This window comes from Coccomyxa subellipsoidea (assembly GCF_000258705.1).
Source record: "Coccomyxa subellipsoidea C-169, whole genome shotgun sequence".
Classification (NCBI taxonomy): Eukaryota; Viridiplantae; Chlorophyta; class Trebouxiophyceae; family Coccomyxaceae; genus Coccomyxa; species Coccomyxa subellipsoidea.
This window is the reverse complement of record NW_005178024.1, coordinates 263623-281767: the sequence shown is the minus strand read 5'-3', so window position 1 is coordinate 281767 and position 18145 is coordinate 263623. Positions and strand designations below refer to the sequence as shown.

At 52.0% G+C, this 18145-nt stretch overlaps 3 protein-coding genes across 3 annotated transcripts; 1 reads left to right on the top strand and 2 right to left on the bottom strand.

Moving 5' to 3' along the window:
* Positions 1-429: 429 nt before the first annotated feature.
* On the bottom strand, positions 430-3180 carry COCSUDRAFT_31176 (P-loop containing nucleoside triphosphate hydrolase protein; the record flags this gene model as incomplete). The annotated part of the gene is made up of 6 exons (XM_005643780.1): positions 2942-3180; positions 2598-2807; positions 2182-2360; positions 1625-1795; positions 1049-1232; positions 430-635 (listed from the first exon to the last, which is right to left on the bottom strand). Exons 2-6 carry the CDS (start codon positions 2803-2805, stop codon positions 430-432), a joined length of 948 nt encoding a protein of 315 aa, XP_005643837.1. The 5' UTR covers positions 2806-2807; positions 2942-3180.
* Positions 3181-3444: 264 nt separating this feature from the next.
* On the top strand, positions 3445-5561 carry COCSUDRAFT_67836 (hypothetical protein). Its single transcript, XM_005643779.1, has 5 exons — positions 3445-3724; positions 3874-3986; positions 4352-4448; positions 4830-4909; positions 5347-5561. Exons 1-5 carry the CDS (start codon positions 3493-3495, stop codon positions 5446-5448), a joined length of 624 nt encoding a protein of 207 aa, XP_005643836.1. The 5' UTR covers positions 3445-3492; the 3' UTR covers positions 5449-5561.
* Positions 5562-8478: 2917 nt separating this feature from the next.
* COCSUDRAFT_19740 (heat shock protein 33) lies at positions 8479-12992 on the bottom strand (the record flags this gene model as incomplete). The annotated part of the gene is made up of 10 exons (XM_005643778.1): positions 8479-8556; positions 9186-9294; positions 9818-9984; positions 10722-10841; positions 11220-11296; positions 11785-11893; positions 12093-12131; positions 12418-12475; positions 12755-12804; positions 12927-12992. Coding segments are annotated over 10 exons (873 nt in total), but the record flags the coding sequence as incomplete, so codon positions are not given.
* Between the last annotated feature and the right edge of the window lie 5153 nt (positions 12993-18145).

Here is an 18145-nt window from a genome sequence, read left to right as displayed (position 1 = left end):
GAGCGAGTAAAAACGAATGCATAGGCACCCAGGGACTCAGCTTGAACCAGCGCAGTAAACCACAATTGCCACCTCAACTGCACTACTGACAGACCCACTACGGGCCCAGGATCCCCACCTCTCAGGCTTAATCTTTAGGCGCCCGCATGGCCTCATCTGTAATAAGCTATTCATGAATTTCACCTACTACCCCAAACCAACGCGTCTCCGCAATGCTCTGTAGCTAGGATTTACAACCAGGTCTGATGCTGAATGGCTTCTAGATTCAGCAGAAGTCTGTGACCAACATCTGCCGCTGCCCATTGCTCGGTACTGACTGCCCATGGCCGCCAACTGCATCTTAGCATAATGAGCACCATTTTAATTAGCATTTCCGGCCTTGAATGGCTGCATCTAAGCATAAAGAGCAGTCTCTAAACCTGCCTGCGATCATCCCCGGAAGAACATCATGTGCTTGCTGTGCATGAGGGGCCCGGCCTGCTTTGGCAGAGCGGCACCCGGCCGCACGGCTTTGGCAGCCGGGTCGGCAGCTTCTCGGGCGCGGGAAGCTTCCAGCTCAGCGCGCAGCCAGCCCTCCACAATGCGCAGCAGCTTCCGCCCGCTCTGCAGCTCCGCCACCTCCCCCACTGGCGCGCCTGTGCAGACAAGCACCTCATGCTTTATGCTCTGATCTGTTTTCTATTTTTCGCATTCGAGTATTCATACTTCTGTGAACAATGGCATGGAGATGTCAGCCGTGATACCTGCACTTGTACCCCCAACGGAAGAGAAGACCAGAGACAAGTGCAGAAGGAGCAAGTCTGTATGGAGCACACAACTTGACTGCCCCAACACCCTTCTGATGACAATGCTCCCACACAGCTATCCAACAAAAACGACGGCTTGCTCCTGTATTTGCAGCTGTCCTTCAAATCCCAAGCAATCCAGCAAGCATGAGATGCTCTGGACCCTGAGGCTTGAGATGACCTCTGAGTATGGGGTCAAGCAGCATACAAAAATGCACACACAGCGTCAGCATGCATGCTCGGGCAGTTAGTCGCGCACGCACTTTTCTGCAGGCGACCCTCGGACACATAGGCGAGGTGGGTGATCCAGCGCTCGAGACCGTCAAAGATGTGAGTAGCGTAGATGATGGTGGCTCCACGCACTTCGCACTCCTCTACGAAGAAGTTTAGCAGGTCCAGACGCCCCACCACATCCAAGTCCACTGTGATCTCATCCAGCAGCAGCACCTGGCAGGCACACCATCACAGATCAGCGGTTTTGGCCCCAAAGCTCATACAATATGACATTCGGAAAAGATAATGGATTGACGGGGACACCCTGCTGCTCCCAGTCAGGTTCCTGTCGAGGCTCTTGCACGCTCGTGACAACATGCAGAAAGAAGAGGTGCAAAGAGTGCGAAGAAGAGACGCAGAGTTGACTGCGATTTGAGCCACACCGCCACACGGCGTTGCAACTTTAGGTCTCATGAATGCCAGTCAGAACTGGTCCATGTGTGCGCATTAAAGCTTGGAGGGGGTGCAGTTCTTAGAGATCATCTGGTTGTAAGGGCCAAAAAATAACATGTGTGGGGGCAGAGTTGAACGAAGCAAAAGCATGCAAAGGGCATTGCGTAGGTCACCTGGTAGGGCTTAAGGAGGCCCATGCAGATCTGCACTCGGCGGCGCTGGCCGTCAGACACTTTGTTTAAGCGCCATTCCAGATTGATCTCCAGCAGGTCTATCAGCTTCTGCCGCCTGTCCGGATCCACCCCCTCCACCCCAAAGATCATCTTCCCAGCCGCAATGTCCCCCTGCGCAACACGCACGCTTGACATCAGTGCTTGAATTGCGAACAAATCCACGATTTCTTGGTGGCATACTGAGGACACGTCAGAGGGCCATACGGTCTACACATAGTCAATCCATATTAAGTGACCACATGTTACCAGTTGTCAATGATAACTTTTTAGAAGCACATACTAGGGAGACCCCTGGCATCCTCACATGAGGCTTTGGGCCGCATGCATGAGCGGTGCCTTCTTGCCGAGGAGACTGATGAAAAGCTGGTTGCACCAGCAAGAGCAAGCTTTCACAGCTGCACTGCCGGCATTGATCAGACTTCTGATCATTTTTGAGATTAGTGGCATGCACAATAACATGCTGGCCCAGAGTGATGTGTACAGCATGGCGCAGGTACCTGTATGGGCACGTTGTAGCCGGCAAAGGCCACATCTCTGCGCCACTGCTGGCCCAGGTAGCTGAGCTCACCAGATGATGTCAGCTGGATGTCGTGGAAAGCCGGTCTGTTCAGGATCCTGACGGCATCCTTGCCCACCATGTACTGCCCCGCCAGGATCTGCAGCAGCGTTGTTTTGCCTGCGCAGAGATGCAAACCTTACATGCTTTGCCCCCACGATCACATGTGTTTTGCGATAGTGAAGCAAGCTGCTTGAGGCCAAGGAACATGCTAACAGGATTTGAAGCTTGATGGGGCCAAGAAGACCTCCCATCAAGGCTGAAGTGCGAGCCCATCGTGAAACAAATGGGCTACAAGGAATTACAGGTAGCAAATTTTAATAATACTGTGGCTGCACTTCTGCAAAAGACACTCACCAGCGCCGTTGGCCCCAATGAGCAGGCATCTGCTGCCTCGTGGCAGCTTTAGAGAGAGGTCTGACAGCACAGGCCTGTGCCCAGCGTACGCGTAGCTCAAAGAATTGAGTACGACAGCGTCAGGCTCAGAGTGCTCATTGGGGCCAATGACCTCTGCGCTCAATGTTGGGGCATCAACACCCAGTGGCATGGCAGGCAGTACCACCATCTCTGCAACAGCAACTCAAACAAATCAAACACATCAGGAGCAACACTACTTTACTAGCACAAGCTCGTAGAGCGTATGACCACAAGCAAGCAAGAAGAACAGATCAGAAGTATATATTGCACTCTTGCACACTTACTTGACGTTTGCTCGAAGTTCTGATGTTCAGTAAAATCACAGCAATTCTTCCACAGCTGTAAAAGGCTCTTTCAAGTACTCTATGGTCGACGAGCAAACGATTTACACCGCTGGTACTGCAGGCCCAAGGGTGCTGAGTTCAACTCAGTGAGTTGGGTGTGAAACGTGGACGCTTGTCCGATGACCCAATTGGGGGGCTACGGTACGGTACGGTACCGGTGTCCCTCCCCACCACTTCCCCCCAAGTTTTTCACAAGGCGCGAGAGTGCTCTGCGACTGAGGGGCCACGACACTCGCTGGATCCAACAGAATCATGACGAGGGTTGAACTCACAAGAGAAATGTTGCAATAATCGGAGGTTTCGACCCGAAACCCTCAATAAAATGCCTGTTTGGGATCGTATGATGCAACTTCGACCCTTGCACGTGGGTGTGCAGCACATGGGGCACTACACTCCCTCCCCGGAGTTCAGACCTGCGATCCCGCTCTCCTTGGTAAATGATATCTTCGGCCTCAAAACGCAGGCGGTTGGCAGCTCCTGAGCCGCTCAGCATGGCGCATCGCTGGGCGAACAAATACCCGAAATCTGTGCTGATGGAAGCGTATCAAATATGGGGAGGAACTCCCGTTTTCACTGTGGAAGATGGCCCTCCCCCGCCAGCCTCGCCGAAGTTCACGTGTTATTTGACCATTCCTACTGTGCACACGCCGAACGGCGGCTTCGAAGAGACGCGCTTCACCGCTTGGGCCCGCTCAAAAAAAGCCGCGGAACACTCAGCAGCAGGTGCACTCAGTCGATGGCCCAAATGCATACTCGAGGCCTGCTGTTGCCACATGTGCTCGCTTTTGCACCAATAACGCGTGGATGGTTGCCGATAATGTCTTTCAACAGTGTTCGTCGCAATTCTGACCCGCCCGTGGCGTCGCACGCAGAGAAATCGCTGGAATTCATCGTAAGCAGGGGCCTGCTTCAAGCCCCCAACAATGCAGCCGTCGTTCCCGGCCTTGTGGGGAGTCCAGGAGTGGGCGACATGCCTCTGGAGGAGGTGCAGATCAGCTTTGCCCCTCCAGCAGTGCTTGTCAACCAGCGATCGCATTGCCTTCTTCTGACTGCCTTTCGTCGTGCTGCCTTCTCGGCCCACCACTCGCAAGAATACCCTTTCACTCTCGTCTGCACAGTGGCGCCTTGAGACTGGGGCCCTAGCGGATGGGAATTAGAAAGTGCTCTTTGCATTTTTTGTGAATTGCTCTGCCACCTGCGCAGTACAGAGGACGGGAACTCCCCCAAATTACTTCGAAATCAACGATTTTGACTTTGTGGCCAAACAGGGGCAGATTATCAAATGAGGGTCGAGGCCCACCGGGTCCTGATTACCCTGGATCCTTTGAAAATTATCTTGACATTGTGCAGGTGCGCCTCCTGCAGCAGAGGCTGAGGATCCTCAGCGTTCAGTTGGCTGCAGCTGGCCATGGGGAGGCACCCGCAAGCAGTGGCTTTGCTCTGCCAGGTGAGAATGTCAGATCTGCAAGCCATGGCGGCCATAGAGTGCAGATGCCAAAATGGTGGCCACCTTGTTGGTCATATCTCCTGTGTCTGTTGCCCTCTGCATCATGCAGAGCTTTGCTCAGTGGCCCTTGAAGATTTACAGTGCCAGCTGCACACAATGACCTGCAAGGAAAGAGTCCAAACACACTGCTTGTAAGAAAGCTACATGCAGCCTTGTCCACCATCTTCTGGGCGGGCGGAGACAATCTTTCTATCTGTCACCATCAGCTGCTGCATGTTACTTCTATGGTTGGTGTGAGGACAGCACCGAGAAGGGTCCAGTCATCATCAGCTGCATGGTGGGGGTGAGGACAGCGATGACAAGGGTCTCTGTTGCATGCAGAAGATGAAGAGGCCGGTGCTGTGACACCTGTCGACGTGGATGGCCTCTCTGAGGAGCAGCTGAGGCAGGAGCTAAGACAGGTGCGTTGGCACCATACCTGATACATGCTCGCCCAAGAACTGAGAGAACACTCACTAGACCTTGCGGCCCAGCAACGCTTGCTGTGAGCAACGATAGTTCAAAATCATGGCACTTTGGTGCAGAGACAACCGGCCTGAGAACAGTAGCCTGCCATCTTCTGTGAGAGCGTTCGAGTCTGCCCTTTGCATACTCTATCTTACTAACTTGCAAGCCCATTGCCTCTTTCTGGCCCGGCCTGGTTGCCTGAAATTGGACATCTCATCCCATCGCCTGTCTTTGGCTGAGCAAGTGTCATCACCCAAGCCCGGCAGGGACACGGTGGTGCACATTCTGGCAGTGTCAGTGCTGTGTCTTTGCTTACGCATGGACCACTTGCTTTAACTGTCTCATCAGATCCCTGATTTGGCTTACAAACATATGATGCCTTTTATTGCAGGCCCAGGAGCAGAATGCGAGCCTGCGGCAGGCGCTTTCCCGGGAGCACACTCGGCGCAAGGCGGCCGTCGACGCACTCATGAGCAGCCCGGCGCGCCAGTGACTCACCGTCAAGTAACTGCTGACTCGAGCCTACTCATCGTCCCAAAATGGGCCCCAACATCAGCATGTGGCAGGGCCTGAGCGCGTGCAGTCATACACAGCGTGCATGCTCACGCAGATACAATTGCAAGTCGGCCTTTGCGCAGCAATCTCTTTTGTACCCCGGGAGATTACTCAGAGGTCTCCCGCATTCGGAAAATTGCTATTTGTTGGGATACGATGCATTTGGATGTGAGGCAGTAGATTGGGCTTTTGCGCCACCAGCGGCTGGTTCAGGATGATAATATTTGCATCTGATTTCATTGGAAACTATCTGAGACAGGCCCACAGCTTTATGCAGGCAGGCTCTGCTATTGCTGTGAGAGCATGCGCCCGTGATGTGGAAAGTACACCTCATTTAAGTAATTGTCCGTGCCTCTTGAGAGGCTTTATATCCGCGGATCTGCACCTTTTGAGGCATGCATGGAAATGGTTGCGGCGGCTGCCATCCCCCCTACATTATAAAGTCTTAAAGGGACTCATGCTGCTGAGAACAGGATCCTGAAAAGCCCGAATGAAACGCCATGAGGCTGTTAGCGGCCTCATGGGACTTCGAAACTCAAGCAGGTGTTTGCTCTGCTTTGCCCGGGGCTCTGCTTGTTTTGGGACATGACGGGAAAACAGGACATGCAGACAAGACCGTGAAATTGAATCTGCTGTGGTGACAGTGAAAATGTACTGGGGATTGTGTCGGGTGAGTGAACGCTTTGGGCCCCGCAAAATTACAGTAGGGCCGAGCAAGAGTGGTTAGCCAGAGTTTTTTAGAGAACCAAGAACAGAGGCGCCACATGTGACAGCGCATGCTGCAGCTGTCCGGATGACTGATATCTTTTGCTCCTTTTTCCGGGGGTCTTCGCGCCGCACAGGGACCGGTCGCGCAGCGTTCCCTGCGCGCCGTTTCGCGAAAACCCCCGGGAGCGTTCTCGAATCTTAAACGTTCTAAAAAGATTGCCGATAGCCGAAAACCCTAAAATTGGCGGTTCTTTTGTTCGGTTTGGGCGGAGGGGTATTGGAGAATTCAGGGCTCTTTCCTGTTCTAATAGTTTGCAGGCTGACTCAGGCAATACATGCTGACGGGACTGATATAATATTGCGGGATATAAACTGGTTTGGACTCTTTGGGGCACCCCACACGACTCGATTAGCGCCGCAAGTCCAGAGCAACTTGCTTGGGCGAAGCTGATTCCTTTGGAGCAGCCGCGGTGTCAGGAGAAGTAGTTCTCTGCCAAGGGCTGTGATCTTGTGGGTGTGCCATTCATTCTTCAGTTTCTGTTGTCAATTTCGGTAGGTCAAACCCCACTCGGACCTTGCACCAGGGGGCGCTAAATACACATGCATGCAACCCTCCGTGCATGTGTGTCTAGCACCCCCTGTCTGCATGCATGTGTTGTTGCGCCAACATGCCGGCATGCAGTATGAGCATGCCAAGAATGTCAGCCGGAAATCTTTGCTGGTCTTGCTGCGTGAGAAACGAGCGTTCTTTGCCCCAACCTGGAGCAAACCTATAAAGGTACTTGTGACATGTGAGGGGAACTTGGGATTGAGCTGCACTTTGTGTGGTGTATGCTGAGCGTTTTTGATAGATGGCTTGTCCCAAAGTTTTGCTTTTGCATTCTGCATGTCTCAGCAGGCAGCCTCTCTGCACCTGCCGATGTGGCCAGAATGCCAAAGCCAGCTGGTGCTGATGTCATCAATGAGTTACTGATCATTAGTGATAGTGACAGCTGTGTTCTATTGTACCTGCACAGGCTGACTTTTGAGACGCTTGGCTGCTGTTTTGTTCATTCAATTGGAAGAGAGGGCTGCTACTTGATGTATAAAATGTCTTTCCTGAGAAGATGCTGCTTGTACATTGGTGCCATGGCCACCCACAAGAACCTTGGCAGGTTCCTAAGTGGCTCAGAATAAAGTGTATGCAGTTCAATTAATTTTATTTCATTGCCATGCAGTGTTACAGTCTGGTCTGACAAGGAACTTCACTGCTGTCTAGATTCATATCGAGAGCTGCAGATGTGTGCAGCCCTCGCGCATATGAGAAGTTCAAACAGCTGTTCCAAGTCATGGTCCCTGCACATTAATGGCGCCAGTTGCAGCATTGCATCAACAAAGCTGCAGAGTACAAACACTTGTTCTGCCTGTACTAGGACAGTGCTGAATTTGAGCATCAGCAACATTTACAATCAGATGCATATGATTGCATTAGCCTGCGGCAAGCCACAACCACGAGCTGCTGCCCGAAAGCATGCAGCACCGCGTCCTGATCAGCTGCCAGTGTGTGCCTACAGCTTTAGTGTATGCACTGCTGCAACATGCAGCAAGGGCATCAATCTGGACTCTCTGTATGTACCGTTGATCACAGTCCAGCACTCATTCACGCACGACGCCTTTCCAACCTTTCATGCGTTCAGGTGAGGTTTCCACACTTAAAACAATTCACAATGGGAAGAATAGCTTGCTTCTGCCCAGAGACGCAAAGCGCCCGAGCAAGAAGCAGCGACTTGCACTCTAGCTAGATAATTGCTCCCGGGGCGCGCACCCCAGAAATTTAGATATTCCCAGCACAATACCCCAGTCAAGTCATATCTCAATCAAAAGCCACCGATAGGGCATGTCACGTGCTAGAACCCCCTGCCGGTATACGGGCCGTAGTCACCACCATATTTCCCGCACGCCTCAAAATGCGCGAAATAATTAGAGTCTTTGCTTTCTTGAAACGATGGTTCATCATCACCAATGGGTCGGCTCAGCGAGAGCTTCCCAAGACTGGTCTCAAAATTACCATAGGGTTCATATTTTGCATTTTAGGGTCTTAATTTTCGACCTTTTTATAGGAATATTAATTGTTTAATGCGGGAAATATGGTGCTGACTCCGGTAATAAATTTTGGCGGCTCCACAGGTGTTCACCCAGAACTGGTTGATCCTGACCCCGATGTCCCTTGCATTGATGGCTTAGGGTTTGGGAACCTGAAGCAAATCCCCTGCCGGCAGGGTCATTGTTGCGCTGGCGCGGCGGCCAAGACCTCGTCCTGTGCAAATTGGTACGTCTCACGGCAGAACTCGCACGACACCTGCGCATGCATGCAATCAGCCTGATCAGGCCACAACTTCAAATATGGAGAGCATCCAATTATTGAGTCTGATCTGGCTGCTGTAGAAAGCATGGCAGGCACATCAACAGAGGCCTTTGTTGACTGTGTCGATTGGCGCAGCGGTTCTGCAAGTCATGTTCAAAATGCTTGCTGAACCTCAGAAAGGGATTGCTTCCCAGGTTGGTAAGGTAGCGTGCAGTACTCCGCTTGCAGTTCTGAAATATCGGTGATTTTAACATAACAGATAAAGCAAGGTGAAAAGGCAGCAGCTGCCTCAGCACACACTGATTCAAAGAAGCGTCCACTTCACAAGCCAGCGCAGAGAGCAGCCGCCAACAAGAGAGGCGCCTCCTTGCAACCCCGCCATCTTCAGATCTACTGGTATGTTGATTTCCAGTACAGTATTTTGCAAAAGGGACGGTATGAATACTGAGCACCATGCCCACGGGTGGGTCTAGCTTGGTTCTGGCGAGTCCAACGAGGGGTAGGATTCTGGCAGTTTTTACCTGCAGCTTGTCTGCATGACGCAATTTTCCTCTGGCACGAAAATCATGTAACAATAAACACAATCATAATTTTGCAGAAGTCATGCAGAGGCACAGCGGTACCTCGATTTTGCCCTGGGTGGCCAGAATTTCCTGCACCTCTTTTGGCCCCAACAGAGCCACTGCTCGCTTCATACGCTCCTTCAGTGACTCGGCCTCGCACGGGCCGTACCTGCAACAAAAACCCAAAATTATACACTCAGAAATTTCCAGACAAGAACAGGCGTCTGCGAAGACTTGTAGACAGACCGAGCCACAGGGTCCTGCAAGGGAGGACTCTGAGACTACTGCCGCAATCTCTATAGCTCAGAACTGCAACACTATATATAAAGCCATCATCAAGTGGGAACGAATGGCGGCTGCAAGAGCTGCCCCGGCCTTTGAAGTGACATCCTGCAATAAACATAAACCTTCTCCCCTGCAGCACGGTGCAAAAGGCCATTGCAATGCAATCTGCTGTATATGGTGGATCGCTGCTCAAGGGCAGCAAGGACAGAAGATCCTAATTTCTCCACCTTGACTGCTGCCACTAGATAACTTACAAACCCTTGGCCAGAATTAGAAAAGGGGAATGATGGGCGAGGGTTGCCGACCTGGGCTGAATGGCAGGGCCCCCGTCAAAGACTCCGAGGCCGCTCAGCTTGCTGTCAGATAAGGGAAGTAAAAAAAGTGATGGGTCATTGTGACAAACTCACCTGGGCTGAATGGCTGGTCCACCATCAGAGACGCCGAGGCCTGATAACAGCCGGTCGGCGATGTCCCGGGGGGAAGCTCCTTCGTGCAGCAGATCTGTCACACTCGGAGAGGCGGCGATGTTGCGCTCTAGCAGTTCCAGTGTCTCCTCTGACGCAAACGGCAGCACCTGCAGAGCACAGGGGCACCCGTTGCCACGACTATCCTTGTTACTATTATTACGGTATTGTTATCATTATCCCACGCTGTTCCTACCAGGAGGCAAGCTGCGTCTGCAGAGAAAATGCAGAGGAAATGCCATGACTATCATTGTTACTATTATTACGGTATTGTTATCATATCCCACGTCCCATGTTCTTACCAAGAGGCAAGCTGCGTCTGCAGACTAATTGCTGGTTACGGCTGCCAAGGAAAGATTGCCACATGCACAATGCGAGGCTGGGGCGTCGGGCGTCAAACTGCGTGTTGTGCAGAGGATTTGTAAGGCTGCTGAGCCGAGGACAGGAGGGAAGAAGAGAGCGAAAGAAGACTGCGTGCTGTGTGTCAAGCAGGGATTTGGCAGATTCCTGCTCCAGAGAACCTCCCGGTCATATCTGCGTGACATTCTCAGAGCAAGGCAGCAAGGTGACCTTGGACACTCTCCTGGAGCAGCAGGCTCGTGGCGCCCATCACAAGGCTCCCTGAAAGTGCTGCATTCAGGCACACCCCAGGCCCCAGCCATACAAGACTGCTGATGAACTTTCGGAGTCACCCAAACAAATTCAAGGCAGCGGCGGCTGCCCGGCCCGGGCAGACGATGAGTCAGCCAGCTGACTAACCTGTGACCATGGCAATCCGACCATGCCGCAATATGGTTAATTGGTGAACAAGCCCACTTCCAACAGTCGTTCACCCCTTATGTCCCACCTGTATCAAGTAGCCGCCGGCTGCGCGCACGGAGCAGTCGCGATTGATGGAGACTCCGAGCGCGAGCGCGCAGTTGACCTGCTCGCTGTCCGCCATGTATGCCGCCAGGTCATCGCCCACCTGGCGCGCACATGCCAGGACTCATCATAGCAGCATCAATGTAACATGAACGCCTGACAAGGGAAGCAGCATGCGCCTGCAGCCGGGCAACATGCGGCAGCTGCGCGATCTAGTCACAGAAGTGTTGGAGGCGGCTTGGCGGCAAAGAAGCGGCCAGAAAGCATGGAAGCATAACGATGGCATTGCACACAGCCTTACAAACTTTGGAATGCCGCGGCCCTTCAACAGCCAACAGACACAAGATAGTGCGCCGAATTTATTCTTGATACAAGACGTTTTTCGGTCAGGGACCCCACACTAAACGCTTACAGATGCTGCAAGACCTCTGACAAGAGTTGGATGTTAATCTTGGTTATTGGTTTCGTTAGAGCCCCTCACCTCGCCAGTCTTGATCTCTGTGAGGCCCGTGTACGGCTTCTCCTGCGCGATGTTGCTGCGCACCACTGAGAGAACGCCTGCGCAGACGCGCCCCACAGCCTGATCAGGATCTTGCCTTTTGACACCCAAATTTCATTACTCCCCATGCTATCAAGCAAAAGCCTGAGACATGACGGAGCCATGCGAGATGTGAAAATAGTGTTAGATGCATTCCTGTCTGCCTCTGCAGCAACTGGTGGCAGGCAGGAAGGGCCAGGGAACGAAGGACAGGGCATTAGGAGATGTAAGTGAATAAACTTGCAATCCATCAGAGACAAAATTGCTGAATATTGTGAGTGCCCCGGCTGGCAGGTGATTGCTTTGGATTCAGCACTATGCCCACGATTGATTGGGTCTTGCTTGGACCTGGTGAGTCCAACAGGGAGTACCAGAAGTGGCAGCCTGTGCCTGCAGCTTGTCTGCCAACATGCCTCGCCCTTAATGGCAGGAACAGGTGATGCTGATACTGATATTAGTTGTTGTCAGATTTTGTTTTGATTACTCAATGAGGGTGCCACAAACGGACCTCGGCCGACGGCGCTGCCGACGTCGAGTTTGCCGTCCGGCCGCAGCGGGGGGTCCGCAGAGGGGTCCCCTACTTTCCCCTTCACATTGCCCAGCGCGTCCGCCACCACCTGTGGCATGATTACACGATCCGTATATTGCAAACCCAGAAATCTTGAAGCAGAGTTCACACCCAGAGCCAGAGGCCATGCGGCCTCCACATACAGCACCAGCAACCGCATGTGCAGGCTTATCAAAAGATACATAGCCTGGTAACAACGATGGCATCTGACAGGCGGATGAGTGTGAGAAGTGGGATAGAGCCATCACCTGTATTCCTCCCAGCAGGCCATCCCCCTTGAAGGTCACCTGAACAGGAGACCAACCCATTACTCACCCGTCTGTCATACTCTGAGTTGCTAAGCTCCGGCATGCTCTTGCAGCCTGTCTCGCTACAGTCCAGCACCTCGTGTTACCCTCCCTATTTGTACGTCCAACAGCAATGCCCACAAATTATGCTGTACATCTCTATTGATGACATCACCTTTGCTCAAACAGCGCCCCTTGAAGGCTTTAAGATGAAAGTGCTGATTGTTTTTGTTTACGTTTACTTAAAGCTGGACTAGGCAACGGGAAGCTCCCTGTTAGTTCTCACCTGCGTTGCCTCGCCCTCTGCTCTGAAGCAGCCCATGAGGAGCGTTCCCAGTAGCGCCCTGCACCGGCAGTGACTCACATTAGTCACCACTCTGCTCCGCCATTTTTTAGGGATCTAGCAGCCCCTGATGATGGCGGCTTTGTAGCAACCTTTGCCACAGCACAAACAGTTGCTACTGACCATCATGATACTGACACATGACTTGCGAGGGTCACAGCCCTTCTTTGAGCTGGATGCGCAGCTGTTGTCAGGGAAGCAGGGATCAAAGCATGAGAGGTGATGCCGAAGCAAGAGCCAAAAGGTCTGGAGCCAGACTGCTGCGCAGGAGAGTGCCTACCTGCCCAAGGCTGCACTGGCAGTGGGGGCCGTCCTGTGCCTTGTGCAAGCCTGCGCAGGGAAATTTTGCAGTCAGGGATTGGTGATGACATGATGGCGATTGAATTTTTTGTCGAGTGTGATAAAAAAGCTGCAGCAGCGAAAATTTGAGGCGGGACAAGGCTGCATCGCACCTCCTGCACAAGATCTGTTCCTCGCACCACCATGATAGAAACCTCGCCAGCCCCGGACACACTGCGAGCACATTCTCAGGTTAGATTGACTTCAGATGGATGGAGGATTTATGCACTGTCATTGCACGTCAGAGTGTAACCGCTGGGCTCAATTGCCAGACCAAAGGAGCTTCTGCCTCTTGTGCAATGCCCACGAAAGAGAATACAATTGTGCCAGTAAACAGCCATCGAAAGTAGTACTTGTTGTTCGTGTACATATTTCCAAGGTGTCAAGGAGGTGATCACCTCCTCAGAACTTCATCAGCACCTCCGCTGCATCCAACAACAATATGCCTGGTCCATCGCGTCCTACCAAGAGACCTGCCAGCGTTGCCGCGTCTGTGCATTTCCCCAAACAACGAAATGCATCTAAAATGCGATCCTGTGTGGAGCAATACCCGCTGCGTTGAACAAGCGAAAGCTTTCATAGTTCACTCAGACGCCAAAGTGCAATTTCAACAGTAAATACGGAATTGTTCGTCCTAGGAGCGACTCTGGATATGTGAATGTAGGTTCGAAATTATTTGCTGGTGCAGGTTATGAATTCATTAGGATCAACCAATGCTGCTGTGTCTGAACCTGAGGGAAGCTACTATTGTGCCCTGCCCAAAGCTGGCAGTTTGACATCAGCATGGAAACGTCCTGATCTTTTCAGAGCATGCATTCAGGATCCTCGGTGAATACGACCCACAACATGAGGGGCTTCACGAGCATAACTGAAAGCACACAATGTGGGCAAGCCCTCCTTTTTACAGCATGGGCAACAACAGCAAAGTGAGTGGCGAGATAATGTGCTTGCCAGCTGAATATGACTAAGGGTACTGTACACTGCACGACGTCACCGATATCAGGGGTACTAAAGACTACCTGTAGTCTTAAAAACCCCCTGGATCCTATCTACACTTCAGGCAAGGGGTACTTCAAATGTTGAGGACAGCACACTCGCTGAATTTTATTGCCAATGATGCGGTGTGTCATACAGGCACCACATGCCCCACTTGCCACATCGCAGTCACAGAAATCCCCAGAAGAGGGCAAGTTTTTTGTCATCATATTCTTCTTGACTAAAAAATAAGGAAGTCTGGGACGTTGCACGACACCCAGCTGACCGTGTTCTTTCCATGCATTGGTTATGTCATCCATGGTCTCAGAACAACCCCACTCCAGAAAGAAAGCCTCCAAACGGGCGCCAGTCGCTGACAATTCTTCCACCTCCAATTCTAAACGCCCCTCAACCTCTAACACAAGGGCACGAAGGTTGGGCAACCCTATCTCAATGTTTGCATAGACAGCATTCCTGAGTGACAAATAGCGCAGATTGGGTACGTTGTCTCCAAAGTACATGCGGTTAGAGTCTTGGCAGAAGCAATCCAAGGAGAGGGCCGTCAAATAGGGAGCTCCCAAGGCCAGCAGATGTTCTAGGCAAGTAAACTGATCCTCAGGGTTGCCACAGAGATGCAGGCCATGGTGTCTCCCAAGCAGCGTATGCTGATGCTGCAAAAGCTGTGCTGCATCCACCGTCACAGTCAGCTTGGCAGCAGGCGGCAGCTGCAAGTTATGTGGCAAAAAATTTGTGAACGCCACAGCCTGCAGCCGAGAACTGCCACCCAGGCTCAACCCCCCAATGTGCAACTTGCGCCCTCTGGGTGATTTGAGATGCAGTGTTTCCAGCGCAGATAGTGCTGCAATGCATGCCACTGCTGCGGCTGCCAGAGGCACTTCTAGTGCAAGTTCCAGGTGCTTGAGCCTCGGTAGAACCGGCAGTGATAGGATCCTGCAAGCTGAAAGTTCCAGGCTTTCCAGCTGAGTCATCTGCGCCAGAAAAGGCAGGCACCACTTTGCAACTTGGCGCGTCCCTCTCGCCCTCTCATCCAGGACCTGCACGCTCATGACTAATCGGCGCACGCTGTGCATCGGCCACCGCTGCACCGCTGACATCAGCCGCCCGTCATTCACCTGCGCTTGGAAGTTACCCTCTTATAGTCATCCATTAGACATCCATCCTCGGAATTTTAGTTATCCATCAGTCATCCCGAATACACTTGTCACTGTGATGCCCTCTGGGAGGTGCTTCAGAAAGTATCACGAATCTTCAGCTTGAGGGTTGAAGCCAAGTTCACATCCTTCTTGCAAACCGCTCAAGAGCTCTGGATGCTGCTGAAACTCAGCATATCAGAGTGCAGTCTGAAATAGGTGTCATCACAATCTAAACATGGAAGCATGCTGCTATGGGGTGATCATACCTCCTTGCGTTTGAGCGACCAGATATTCAGATGCACTGCCTGGGCATCCCTGCCATGGCGCAGGCCCCAGACCAGCTCTCCCAGCTTCGAATTCTCTTCATACCTTGTGAGATTCAAGCCTCTAGGCTGTACTGCATTAAAGGCTGGGCAGGCGCCGCAAGCCCTGGCAACGTCCTCAGTTGACCCCAGCCGGTCAGCAATTAGAGCCCATATTTCAGGGGGCAGATCTACACACGGCGGCTTTGGCTGCTCTCCTTCTCTGATGCTCAATGATGAGCTTGTTCTAATGTTGTTCTGCTTGTTTGGTGTGTCTTTCATGGCCAGATGAGGCATTGCCTCCTGCAGTGCACAAGTGCAAATGTCAGCGTTGTTCTGCTGTAAGGCAGGGAGGCATCTTAGACTGTCAAGTGCACTCAGTGTGTGGGTGAATTTTCATTAAGCACGAACGAATGATGATAAGGTGAGGTCGCGAAGGGTCTGTACCTATGGCGGAAGAAGGAAGCAGCCTGTCCTCAAAGTTGTTTCTGCTGTCTTGAGCGGCGAATCTAGAATACCCGTGCTTTGTGCGTCTATGGACGGATCCCTTTGGTATAATGTTATGGTCAGGGCTCGTTCGCTGGGTACGAAGTTATCTGGCAAGAATATAACACGCCGCCACTCAGAGGAGATTGTCCTTTGCGACTTATTCACTTCTCAATGGAAGGAACCTCTTAAACTAACGATCAGAACTAGTGACCAGATGTGGCAAGGGAAAGGGAAAGGAAGAAAACGGAGACGACTGCGGTTGAGAAGACGCGTAGTAGGCTTAGGTTCACCACCCCAAGAGCAAGAGGACCGCCAAACTGAACCTACGAAACAAAACCCTGACCGGAGTGATGCAGGGAAGAGGGAATCAATTAGGGAGAGTACTACCTAAGGAGAAACACGAATTAGTAGTCTCCCTCCTGAAATGTTGGTCTTTCCACAATCGCCTGGGTGCTTGCCACGTTAGCTTTCATCAGGCAGATAACGGCTGCTACACTTTTCATATCTAGCAATTCCTGACCTTATGACCAATCCGACACGATCGTCGGTCTACATCACGAACGAAGCACAGATCGACATTGTCACTGGCAGGGATACTCAGTCAAAACAAAAACACTTGTAAAATTCTCTGGGAGTCCTCATCTCAAAGGCGGAAGCAAGCATTTGCTTCGAGCATTATCTTGTGCACACTTTGTTAAGAAAAGTAAGGCGGCGAAGGTAAGCCGACAGGAGGCTCCCCTGTTATTTGTTCGAACAGCACTTCTATAGATTTGTTCCAAACTTCCCTGTCTTTGCATTTCTCCACCAGTCATACTCTTTACACGTATATAGTATGAGATGCTACACAATTGGCAAAGGGTACTTTAAGTTTTGGGGGCAGCAAGTTTTCTTGGAGCAGTATGCACCCATGCATGCGCCACACTCACTGCTGGCAAAGTCGCAAGGCCCGCTTTTGACCTCGGGGAACAAATTCAAAGACACTGTATGCCATTCTAAAGGGAAGTAATTGAATTCGTTGCACCCTAAACGGGCTGGCGGTCTATGAGACGATTGCCTCTTCAATCTTCTCTGGGGTCGACTAAGAGCCTGCAAGTTGGCCCAGATTGCATCCATGCTGCTAGAGGTCTGCCATCTTAAATACAGAGTCTCCAAGCGCTCTCCAAATGCCGCTAAGTCGTCCACTTCCAGCTCTAAATTCGCATCAAAGTCTAACACGAGTGCGCACAGATTGGGCAGCGCTAGCTTGATTTTTGCATGTGTCGCCGTGAGCGACAGGGAGCGCAGATGCGGCAAACTTCCGCCGAAATAAATCAAGTCTTCGCCAAGATAGGTGTGGCCAAAGGAGAGCGCCGTCAGGCAAGGAGCACCGCGGGCTATCAGAGTCTCCAGGCAATCACTCTGGTGCGCACCATGCAAACGCAGGCCATGACAGGCTCTGAACAGAGCAGCAGAAGCGTGATGAGTGCCATAACTTGCATGGGCTGCCACACTTAGCTTGGCCGTGGGGGGCAGCTGTATCTTGACCGGGAGGATTCCCTCAAGGCACACGTCTTTTAGATTGGGACTGTTGTCGAGAAGCAACTCTTCCACTTCTGCATTGACAGTAGGTAGTGTATTAAGCATACCATTCTTGAGTTGCAGTGTTTCCATGGCAGGCAGCGCTGATAATGACACCAGCAGGTCACCGCCACAATTCATGTGGTCGATGGTGATTTCCAGGTGCTTCAGCCGCGGCAGCGGCGGCAATCTTGGCTCGTCTTGAGAGTTGATTTCGAGGCTCTCAAGCCGAGTCATCTGGGCCAGGAGGGGCCTGCAAATGTGCAGCAGCTGCGGAGAGCAATAGTAGCGGCATTTTTAATAAGTGTGCAGGTCCATGACTAATCGGCGCACGTTGCGCATCGGCCATTGCTGCACTGCTGACATCAGCCGACCGTCGTTCACCTGCGCAGATTTGTCATACGAATCATGGAAGTATGGCATTTCATGACTACCTTTCATTCCAATATTCGCATGCAACTTCATAGCTTATAAGAATGTTTTCAGTAGTACCACTGAATGGCATCGTTGGTTCCAAAGCTGGATCCAGTGAAAACCGTGACATTCACCAGCCAAAAAGTGTTCCAGTGCAGGAGTAAGCTGTGAGTTGTGCAAAGATGGCAAAGCCCACAGGGAGCATCGCACCTGGTTTATCTGCAAATGCCAGGTTTTCAAGCGCATGGTACGTGCATTTCTGCCATGGAGCAGGCCCCACATCAGCTGCGCAAGCTGCTCTCCTATGACATCCTCAAAGTATTGGCACGTTTTGCTCTTCTCCTCCAGAAAGAGGCTGCTTGGCTGGACTGCGTGGAAGATTCTGCAGGTGCCACATGCCCTGGCAGTGTCCCTGGTGCCCAGATGGGCAGCAATGAGCGC

What these genes read in the sequence shown, in the direction of transcription:
- COCSUDRAFT_67836 (XM_005643779.1), top strand. Translation starts at nt 3,493, where the DNA reads ATGGCGCATCGCTGGGCGAACAAATACCCGAAATCTGTGCTGATGGAA. An exon ending in CGCGGAACACTCAGCAGCAG is followed by an intron (nt 3,725 to 3,873) that starts GTGCACTCAGTC and finishes CGTCGCACGCAG; the next exon opens with AGAAATCGCTGGAATTCATC. An exon ending in GCGACATGCCTCTGGAGGAG is followed by an intron (nt 3,987 to 4,351) that starts GTGCAGATCAGC and finishes GACATTGTGCAG; the next exon opens with GTGCGCCTCCTGCAGCAGAG.